Source organism: Myotis brandtii, unplaced genomic scaffold (assembly GCF_000412655.1).
Source record: "Myotis brandtii unplaced genomic scaffold, ASM41265v1 scaffold476, whole genome shotgun sequence".
Lineage (NCBI taxonomy): Eukaryota > Metazoa > Chordata > Mammalia > Chiroptera > Vespertilionidae > Myotis > Myotis brandtii.
In genome coordinates, this window is record NW_005368188.1 from 68,007 (window position 1) to 79,260 (window position 11,254).

An 11,254-nucleotide genomic window follows, 5' to 3' on the forward strand; every position below is an offset into this window, starting at 1 on the left:
AAATGAAGGGCCTACCTACCTTTTCAGGGTTGTTATGAGAATTCAGTGAATGCTACACAGAATTCATTTAGTCCATTGATTGTCCTTGGAAAGCATTCAATATAATTGATTGTTGATATTAACAACTACAGTGCAAGCAGATGGTGATAAGAGCTCTATAAGAAGATTATACTTACTCAAGAATGCCCATGTCCCCATCTGGTCAGCAAAAGGGAGAAGGAGAGGAAAAAAAAAAGAAAAAGAGAAAAATAATGTTTGAAGTAGGATTTGGTCAGAATATGAAGGAATCAGAGGGACAATCTTTAGGAATCTTATCTCTTGATCAAACTGGCCAAATGACAACTTCAACAGATATTTACATTAATTAACTATGCTAGATGACTTTTACTTGTTATCCACTTAATTTCCCATTGATCCTGAGAGGTCATCATTACAGTGTCTCATCTAGGTTTGGGGGGTTATTAGTGAGCCTGTATTCAAACTCTGTCTCTGATTGGTTTCCTGGATGGCCTTAGGGAGGAGCCAGATCCACACAAGAACCACTGTAGATAAGCAACACCTTCCCCACTGACTGACCCTCCTTGTCTCTTGGCAACCATGGGAAAAGCATGTCAGTGGTTTCTTAGGTTGTAGGCCTCTGAGGTTCTCTGTGTCAAAAGGTTAAATGTAAAATGAATCCACAAAAGCTCCCCTAATTTCAATTTTTTTAACTGTGAATAAGTGTAAGATCATTTGTGTCACCATGATATTGTAATTATAAAATAAAATAATTAATTGGAAAAGGCTATGAAACAAAAGTTCTAGGAGAGAAAATTAAAATTTATTGAAGACTTTATTTAAGAGTTAACCCACTGAAGTAAGACACTTTTCAGGAGCAAATAATCAATACATGTAATTTTAATACATATTATGTTTTTGACATTGTGCAAGGCAGTGTAAGAGGTACAGAAGAACTCTAAAACATTGACCCTGTTCTCAAAAAGCTTATAATATGGTAGGGTAGAAGGAAATTACTGATGTAAGTTGAAGCAGCCAACCAACACATACAAATTTTTCTTTACTAAAAGTATTAGAACCATATGATACATTACCTCTGGGCAGTAAGTGGAAGAAAAGAAGGAAATTACTTATTGGGCTAAGTAATTTTACATATGATGTCTTATTTAATCCTCTCAAGCATTCATTGAATTAAGGACTACTTTCTCCAATTTTTTAAATGAGGCTACCAAAACTGATATGCAAAATGACTTGTGATGATAACATAAATATAAGAACAGGGGTCAAAACCCTAATGTCAAATTCTAAATCTCTTACTGTTTTTACCATATTGAGGAAGTCTTTAAGATTGGTCACAAAAGTTCCAGATTTTTCTGCCTTCCAGGCATATGGTAGGATTATACTTCCCTGCCCACTCGAAGTCATGTATGGCCATGTGGCTTGTGAAATATGAGTGGATAAGATATGCATCACATCTGGGCAGAAGTCTCAAGAGCCAGTGCACAGGATTAACCTTATTCTCTCTTTCCTTCTGCCACAATATAGAGCAACATTCACCATAGCAGCTGTTCAATCGCCTCGGTTATTGGAATGAAGAATATAGGCACTATCCAACCCTCAGTGGACACGTAAATGAGGAATAAATATTTTTACTTTAAGGGCTAAGTTTTGAGGTTGTTCATTTTGGCAACCTAACCAGTCCTTACTCTGGTACTAAAACGAAGGTGCTGTTCTCATTAAATTCCTAAAATATGTAACTTTCGCTGAAGGACCAGTCAGCAGATGATGAAGAAATTTAGTAGAAACCAAAAGTCTGGAACAATATGTTCTTATTTTTTCTACAATAACTTGAAAGTCAGATCAGCTGTCTAATGATCTTTTAGCTCTAGAAGTTGGAAAATAGAATGTCAGTAGCATGTATTGGTTACTTCATTTAAATGAATTTGACAAGGTACTACAAGAGATGACCATAACAAAGAACTGGCCAGTTTTCAATCAGGAATAGTAGGGGCAAGAACAAGTCTATAAGTTTGAAGACTTATGAGCTTGGAAGAGGCAACTTCATAGGAAAGCTTCTTTTTTTTTTTTTTAATTCTCTATTGTTTAAAGCAGTGGTTCTCAACCTGTGGGTCGTAACTCCTTTGGCGGTCGAATAACCCTTTCACAGGGGTCGCCTAAGACCATCCTGCATATCAGATATTTACATTACGATTCATAACAGTAGCAACATTACAGTTATGAAGTAACAACAAAAATAATTTTATGGTTGGGTCACAACATGAGGAACTGTATTTAAAGGGCCAGAAGGTTGAGAACCACTGGTTTAAAGTATTACATGTCTCCTTTTTCCCCCATTGACCTCTCTCTGGCTGCTCCCAATCCCCAGCACATGCCTTCACTCCCATAGGAAAGCTTTTGATAAAGACAGGCCAACTAGACCTTAGTTTTATGACAAAGATCAAATCAAAATATGGTAGTCATATTAGTTGTTAAAACCTAAGATGGATTAATGTATTACCCAGCAAATCCTTTCAGTTAGAAAAAAAAAAGGCTTAGTATTTAGTTCTCCACCAAAGCTTAATAGGTTTAAAGTACTCACAGTTAAGTTGAGAAAGAGTTGTCTTGAAAGAAAGAATTATAAATGCATCTACCGACACATGGAGCTGGCAATAGTAAAATAGATAAGAAGCTAACTAAATTTTGAAACCATGAATGTGGGGTAAGAAAATTGTCACTGAAAAATGACTCCTGGATTCTTAATCTTCTGCAGGCAACGAGCCAAGTTATAAAACCTGCTCAGTAATCCAAAGCCATCTCCAGACGTGGCCAAGAAGGATAAAGGGAAAAACAGAGCTCCCATAGGGGGCAGCCATAATCACAGAGAACATGAACTGGGAGTCCCTCCAAGGGAACAACATTGGGACCTAATTAAAGAAACTCCTCATCCCCTAGGTAAAAGACCTCTGAGCATTGGTTTAGAATGTCTCCCGAGTAACATTTTTTTTCTGGTTAAAAAAGTAAATAAGTAAGTAGATAACCAGGTGCCGAGGATACCTTATCCTTTATTTTAAATCATCTCTATTTCCCACACTTTGAAAATAGCTAATTGTTGGGGAGACCTACCAGCCCATCAGATCTTCTGTGAGTTTGTAACCTGTTCAATGTCTGTAGCCCTCAGATTTCCTGTGCTGCTTTCTTGAGTATCATAAAGAAGTCTGCACTTTGGGTCTCAGTTTCCTAATTTTTTCAGTTGAAGAGATCTTTCTAGGTGATTTCTAAAGAAACTTTTGTTTTTAAAAAAATATTTCTTTTTATGATTTTCAGAGAGAGAGGAAGGAAAGAGAGATAGAAACATCAATGAGAAAGAAACATATATCTGCTGCCTCCTGCCCACCCTCTACTGGGGACTGAGTCTGCAACCCGGGCATGTGGGTCAACGCTCAACCACTGAGCCACACATGCTGGGCAAACTTCTAATTTTTAAAAATGGTAATTCTCTTTTCTGCCCATAGAGGGCAGTTCTTGAACTTTATCCAGGATTCAGACAATGATCTTCATTGCATCTCCTGATTTCTAAAGAAACTTTTGTTTTTAAAAAATATTTCTTTTTATGATTTTCAGAGAGAGAGGAAGGAAAGAGAGATAGAAACATCAATGAGAAAGAAACATATATCTGCTGCCTCCTGCCCACCCTCTACTGGGGACTGAGTCTGCAACCCGGGCATGTGGGTCAACGCTCAACCACTGAGCCACACATGCTGGGCAAACTTCTAATTTTTAAAAATGGTAATTCTCTTTTCTGCCCATAGAGGGCAGTTCTTGAACTTTATCCAGGATTCAGACAATGATCTTCATTGCATCTCCTGAAAACTGAGAAATAGTCCAGGATTGGCTCTCCCTTAAGACCGCTAACATGAAAGGCTTACACTGATGAGGGACATTAGTCACAGGATAGATTTTTTTTTAAAATATATTTTATTGATTTTTTACAGAGAGGAAGGGAGAGGGATAGACAGTTAGAAACATCGATGAGAGAGAAACATCAATCAGCTGCCTCCTGCACACCCCCAACTGGGGATGTGCCCACAACCAAGGTACATGCCCTTGACCAGAATCGAACCTGGGACCTTTCAGTCCACAGGCCGACGCTCTATCCACTGAGCCAAACCAGCTAGGGCCACAGGATAGATTTTTATGTATTCAGGATGATGACTTGGACCTGGGAAATTTTATGTGTACACTTCCCTTCAAAATAGAAGCACTATCACAAGATGCATAGAACAAATGCCTGACACAGAAAACAGGAAAACAACTTCAATTTCCAGAGGATGCATAAGCTATTTGCTCTGTCTGGAACAGTCCTCCCACACCTCACCGCTATCCCTATATCATTCCTGCTTACCCTTCAGCCTGCAAAGCAAGCATCACTTCTAGGAATCCTGACTTCAGCCCCGAGATTAGGTTAAGTTCCCATAACCCCTGCCCTTTGCTATATTCATTCTACTCATAGCTATACATTCGGTATTTACCTTCCTCACTAAGCTCCAAGCCCTTCAAGGGCAGAGAGTACAGTTATGTTCATCTTGTGCCTGGCACGGTACCTGGCATTCAGTCGGTGCCCAACAAATATGTTTCATGAAGGCCTCTCCGGTTGCCTTTCTAGTTCAGTGCTGTGGAATAATATTTCTCTCCCCTGCCACACCGCCCTGTAACTACATTTTATGATGGGAAAGAAGAAACCAAGAATTAGCGAAAGTGCCCCAGTGGTTTTGCCAAAACCGTAATCTGTTAAATAAATTGCTGAGGGGGGAAATAGTAGTAGAATACTTCAAACAGTAATTCTATTCAATGCAAATGATTAAAATATGCATGCTCTGAAAAAAGTGTACATTGCATATAACTGCGAAGCAAATGCTATTGGGTAGCTATGATTTAAGGAATATCTAATACTCAATTTCTGGATTTCTACAACAACCATTATAAGGTAAAAGATTCTTAAATTTGCACATGTAAAATTGAATATGCACAGGATATTTCTGAAAACATATACAAGAAACTGAGAACCATCGACACCCACACAGTCTGCATTTACTTTTCCACTGTCTTCATCAACAGGACTTTAATATTCCTGGAAACTCCTGCTCAGAAGATAAAAGTTGCAAATAATTGTATTGTTCATTTCAGAAACATCCAGAAAAACTACTTCAAACTGCTCAGCTTTTCAATAGACAGTTATCAAATAATTATTCTCTAAGACTTTTCAAAACCCTCACCTTACTATGTCCACAAACTTAACCATGATTCTCACCCAGTCTTAATCAAACCCCTACACTGAAAGACACCCCCCCTTAAACCAGTCCCCAAAACTTCATAAATATCCTGACTTCATCCTCCCCTCCCAGACATTACCAAGACTCCTTCAATGCAGTGTCCTCCCTCACTACGGTTTGAATACACCCAGCTTTACCCAGTGGGTGTTTGGGCAGTGTTTTCACAAAACTAATAGAGGTTACTTCTGAAGAGGAAATGGAAAGAAAAGATGTGAAAGATGTTCTTTTGTACCATTGAATCTTTACATTGGTATGTCTTATCTATTCCAACATAAATGATAAAACAAAACAAAATTTAAACACGTAAAAAAAAATGCAGAAGACACCATTGTGTACTCTCCTCTCTGACCTAAATGTGTCATTCCTTGCTTAGGTGTAAGCTGCCTCCGTCTGAGCTCACTCTGGACTGGGGAAAGGGATGACAGGAGGGCCTCAATGACAAAGCAGAGTACCTAAATGAGAATGAAATGTTAACTCCTGGAAAGAAATGCCCAGGATCTTGCCTCACAAAAACAGGTAATATTTATGGAATACTTTCTAAATGCCAAATAATATTTTTTAAATGTCTTTCTAAAATTAGTGTCATATTAACTATCATCCCTCCTTCTAGATAAGTTTTATTATTTATTTTTTATTTTTATTTTTTCTTAATCCTCACCCAAGGATACTTCTCCATTGGTTTTTTGGGATAGTGGAAAAGAGAGGGAAAGACAGAGAGAAACATCGATGTGAGAGAAACACATTGATTGGTTGCCTCCTGCACGAGCCCTGACCAGGGCCCTGGGCCAGGGAAGAGCCTGCAACCAAGGTATGTGCCCTTGATTGGAATTGAACCCAGGACCCTTCAGTCCACGGGCCAACACTCTATCCACTGAACCAAACCAGCTAGGGATAGATAAGTTTTATTTTTTTATTTTGAAAAATGTATTCATTTGACAGAGAGAGAGAGAGAGAGAGAGAGAGAGAGAGAGAGAGAGAGAACCCAAGCCGGGCCACGGCGGAGGCCTTGGCCCTCCGCACACCTGTGGACCCCCGGCTAAGCCCGCAGCAGAGGGGCCTCTCCACGTGCCTGTGGACCCCCGGGCCAGCACAGGGGGGCAGGGATGCAATCCTCACATCCCTAGACCCATTGCCGGGGTTGGGGACACAAGTCTCTAGTCCCCGGGCTGGCACAGGGGGTGAGGACATAAGCCTCACATCCTGGGCCTGTTGCCAGGGGCAGGGATGTGAGCCTCATGCCTCTGGGCTGGTGTAGGGAGCGGGGACACAGCCTGCTTATCAGTGATGTCGTCCCAACCAATTTGCATATTAGAGGCCCTCTGCACCAAATTTGTGCACTGGGATGGGGGGTCCCTCAGCCTCGCCTGCCCCTTCTCATAGTCCGGGAGCCCTCAGGGGATGTCGCCTCTGCGGGAGGCGACCAGCCGATCAGGGGAAGGCACCGCCCCCACCACCCCCTTGCTGCTGCTGCCTCTGGCCTCCCTCTGCGGGAGGCAACCCGGAGATCAGGGGAAGGTGATGCCCCCATCATGCCTCTGCTGCTGCCACTGCCAGCCGCAAGGCTGCCTGAGCCTCGGCCATCGCAGCCACTGCGACTTGCCTGAGCCTCACCTGGGCCTCATTGCCTGAGCCTCGGGCCCGTGCAGCGGCAGTGGCCATCGGCGTCTTGCTGGAGCCCCAGGCCGGCCCTGGGCAAGTGGCAGTGGCCATTGGCCATGAGCTTCCTTGTGCTTAACCAATTGGGTGTGCTCATCCAGTGATGGGCAGACCGAGTCTTCCAGGGTTCTCCTGGCTGCAGGGGAGGGTACAGATCTCCCTCCAGCCCTGGGTCACTGGGTCCAGCTGCTAGAGGAAATTCCCTACATTGGTTGCCCGGACACTTGGAGGCATCCACCGATTCCCAACCCTGACCCGAGGGGTGTTGAGGGCGATGGAGGCAGCCTGGGAGTTTTTGTTGTTGTTGTTGTTTTTTAATACATTATTAAAATAATGTATTTTCATAAACACTGCCTTTATAATTAGTCAAAGTATGTATATACATTATTTTGAGACACTCAATATTTTGGCACACTGAATTTTAACTTAATTTGTTTATTTTTGCCCTCCACAGTTTGTGAGCTCCTTGAGGATAAAAACCTCATTTTATTTATCTTTGCATTACCAGGCCTGATAAAGTACCTGGCATAAGTAAATGTATGTGTTGAGTACTTACTATAAGTACTATAATACCAAGTGTTCTTTAGAGTTATCTCTGTTCTCTTTCTGAGATACCTGAGGGGTAAGGCAAGCTTTGGGGTGGCCTGCTTAGGTGTGTCCCCCATCTCTTCTCACTTTGGGAACTCGTAGGAGGACCTGGGCAGAGTCTTGGGTGGAGGAGACAGGGAATGAATAGTCTATGAGGCCCTGGGCACAGGAAGGTATCTCTACATCATGGACTTACTTTTCCCTGACTCTGTCATTCAGAGTATATTATCTCCAAGAGCAATATTGGAGTGTGGATATCTAGGGTAATTATTTAGAGAATCTTCTCTGTTTAAATATCACCCATATTTCCCCCATCCCTTTGCCTCTAAACCTGTTTCCAAAATAAAACCATTGCACCAAGGAAGAGCTTATACAATGATGGTTTCCCATGTGCATTAGCACTGGGGGGTCATGCAGGGGAAAAGCAGAAATATCAATCACTGTATGCCCTACAGTGACAGCCACTACTGTATGCAGCTGCTCAACTAGGATTCTCTACTCTGACTCCTCCCTGAATCTTTAACATGATCCTTTGAGAAGTGTGGGTCAAAAGGATTTGGTTATAGTTTTTTGAAATATATTTTTACTAGAGGTCCAGTGCATGAATTTGTGCATAGTTGGGGTCTGGCTGGCCCGCCCCTGATCAGGGCCTAATCAGGGCCAGGGGGAGGGGCCGTGGGCTATTGGCTGGCGGGCCCCGCCCCCAACTGGGGTAGGGGGGCAATCGGGGGTGGTACCTGCCAGGGGGAAGGGCTATATGGGTGGTTGAGCAGCTTCCCCACCCTTGATGGGGTGGGAGAGGCCAATTGGGAGCAGGGCCAGCCGGGGGAGGGGCCACAGGAGGTTGGCTGGTCAGCCCCACCCCAGATTGGGCCAGTTTGCTGGCCGCAGTAGGCGTCATAGCAACCGGTCATTCTGGTCGTTACAGTACTCCATTCGCTGGCTTTTTATATATAGAGATTGATTTCAGAGAGGAAGGGAAAGGGAGAGAGAGATAGAAACAACAATGATGAGAGAGAATCATTGATTGGCTGCCTCTGGCACACCACACCCCCTCAACTGGGGATTAAGCCTGCAATCCAGGCATGTGCCCTAATGGGCAATCGAACCGTGACTCCCTGGTTTATAGGTCAATGCTCAACCACTGAGCCACACTGGCCTGGCATGGGTCAAAAGGTTTAAAAAAGAAACCAATATGTGAGTTTTGGTATCCACAGAAATATTCACAGAGACAAGTACACAGATTTTCTTTTCAAGAAAAGATTTATTTATTTATTTAGTCTACTCCCAAAGCCCTAAATTACATCTTCCCTTAGATTTCACCTCTAGGAAGACATCCTTATACTCCCTGTATCAATCTCTACCACCATCTCCTCTCTGGAGCGTCCCCTAACTGGCTAAACCACATCTCCCCCAGCAATCTTTCCTCTGTGATTGCTACTTCATGTGACCATTCCTAGCCCTTCTCCCCCAACCCTTTATTTTGGCATCTAAGTATCTGTGAAGTAGTCAGAAGTAGCTGAGCTCCAGGCAGGCTCATCTGTTACCCACTCACTAGACAATCAGAGAAATCAAATTATCTGATGGAATGAGTTCTGCTTTAGGAGGCAGAAGAATGCTGTCCAATAATGTCACAGAGGATTGATGCAGTTTCTTCCCAACTTCTATCCTAGGGGGAAACAAAAACAAAAATGGAAGAACGTGTTACTCAGAAAGTCTTTACAGTTATAAAGGAGCTTTTCCCTATTTGAAAAGAAAAAAACCTCACAAATGCACAAAAATATATAATGTAAACATAATTAGAAAAATTCATTCATTTTCAATTAGATAAAAACATGTTGTTTTTTAAAAATCACATGGAACCCCTCATACAAATGGCATTATTAACTTTCTATGATGTGAACTATGGAGATTATTACTCCCTCTTCAAGAGTTTAGGACAAAAAAGAAAAGCCCACTTTCTATCAAAAATAAGCTTCCAAAAGACAATAACAGTAACTCAGAAGAAGGTCCCCTTAACTTCTGAATATTTCCACACTACCCCAAAACCCATTCTTCTCTCTTCCGGGCTTACCTCATTCACAGGGATCAGAATACTGAATTATTGCTTGTTCATCTGTGAAATGAAATGACATATTTTATTACATTGCAGGCTTCACACATTACAAAGAAAATATTTCATAAAAACTATTGTTTTAGCCCTTCTCAAAGGATCCCTACAGGTTATATTCAGAATTACAGGAAGGTTCCAAACAGTAATATTTGCACTCTTATGGTAAATTATTAATCACAGCAAGAATATTAACAGTTAGCCATTAGAGAACAATGGTCCACATTTTTCTTTTGGTCTGTTGACCACATCCTACAAAATACCTCTAATGCAGAAGACTTTTTTAAATGGCATATGATTGAATTAAAGTATCTTAAGAAATCAGATAATCTATCTATATAAAAGGCTAATATGCTAAGTGTCCTTCCCACTGTCCAACCAGTTGCTATGATGTGCACTGACCACCAGGGGACAGACTCTCCGACCGGTAGGTTAGCTTGCTGCTGGGTCTGGCTGACCAGGATCGGGACTGGGAGAGACGGGCCGGACACGCCCTGGAGCCCTCCCGCTGTCCCTCCCCGGCCCTGATCGTGCACCGGTGGGGACCCTTGGCCTGGCCTGTGCCCTCTCGCAATCCAGGATCCCTCAGGGGATGTCAGAGAGCCCGTTTCGGCCCAATCCCTGCAGGCCAGGCCGAGGGACCCCACTGGTACATGAATCCGTGCACCAGGCCTCTAGTATAATTATATACTTGCTGTGGAAAGGAATATTTGTAAAATTAGGAGAGATATTTTATTTTATTAGTATTTTTTTAAATCCCCACCTGAGGATATGTTTTTATTGATTTTAAAGAGAGAGGAAGGGAGAGGAAGAGAAGAGAGAGAAAAAATATCATGGGTGCAAGAGAGAAAATGATTGACTACCTCCCGCACACACCCCAACTGGGATTGAACCTGCAACCCAGGCTTGTGCCTGACTGGGAATCTAACCTGCAACCCTTTGAAGTGACCCGACACTCCAACCAATTGAGCCACACCAGCCAGGGCAGGAAAGATATTTTAAAGAATGAGGAGAGCTCTGTTGGGAAATGCAGGTAAAGCTCAGCTCTCACCTGGTAGGTAGTAATCATAGACTCTGATCGTTGCTGGTTTCAGCTTGGTGACTAACACACTTTGGCTGATGGTGAAGGTATAGGTCTGAGTCTTCTTACTGAGCTACGGGGAAGATAGACACCATGTTACATTAAAATTAAAATGGAAATAATCTATGTGATGTGGAGGTTAAAAGATTTTCTTCTTCACACAGATTTTCTGAAACTCTTCTATCTGTCCCTTCTGAACTACGCCAGGCTGAAAGGTACGGCCTCCTGCTGACTGTCTGGCTCTTTCTTCTCAGGATCTTACAGCTTCCTGGCCCTTCTGTAAAATGGTTCCCTCCATCCTCGGTCTACTTTAATCCATGACTCCTCCACTAAATTAACTGAAGTGGCCAAAGAAACATAGACATTTCTCCAACAGCTCTCCCTACTGTTGTTTCTTTCTTCTTTCTTCCTCTTTCTTTCTTTCTCTTTCTCTTTCTTTCTCTCTCTCTCTCTTTCTCTCTCTCTCTCTCTCTCTCTCTCTCTCTCTCTCTC

The 11,254-nt window shown here is 42.4% G+C and overlaps 1 protein-coding gene across 2 annotated transcripts in view; it reads right to left on the bottom strand.

Annotated features, from left to right (window-relative positions):
* Window positions 1-8,815: 8,815 nt before the first annotated feature.
* Window positions 8,816-11,254, bottom strand: part of A2ML1 (alpha-2-macroglobulin-like 1) — a 35,885-nt gene continuing 33,446 nt past the window's right edge. The window contains exons 34-36 of one of the 2 annotated variants that reach the window (XM_014547512.1): window positions 10,733-10,835; window positions 9,646-9,687; window positions 8,816-9,235 (exon numbers count right to left, since the gene is read on the bottom strand). In XM_014547512.1, the coding sequence (XP_014402998.1) occupies window positions 9,647-9,687; window positions 10,733-10,835 (144 nt within the window). In that variant the 3' untranslated portion in view covers window positions 8,816-9,235; window position 9,646. Of the gene's footprint in view, window positions 9,241-9,645; window positions 9,688-10,732; window positions 10,836-11,254 lie in introns of both variants that reach the window. The other variant, XM_014547511.1, reaches the window with a different exon arrangement.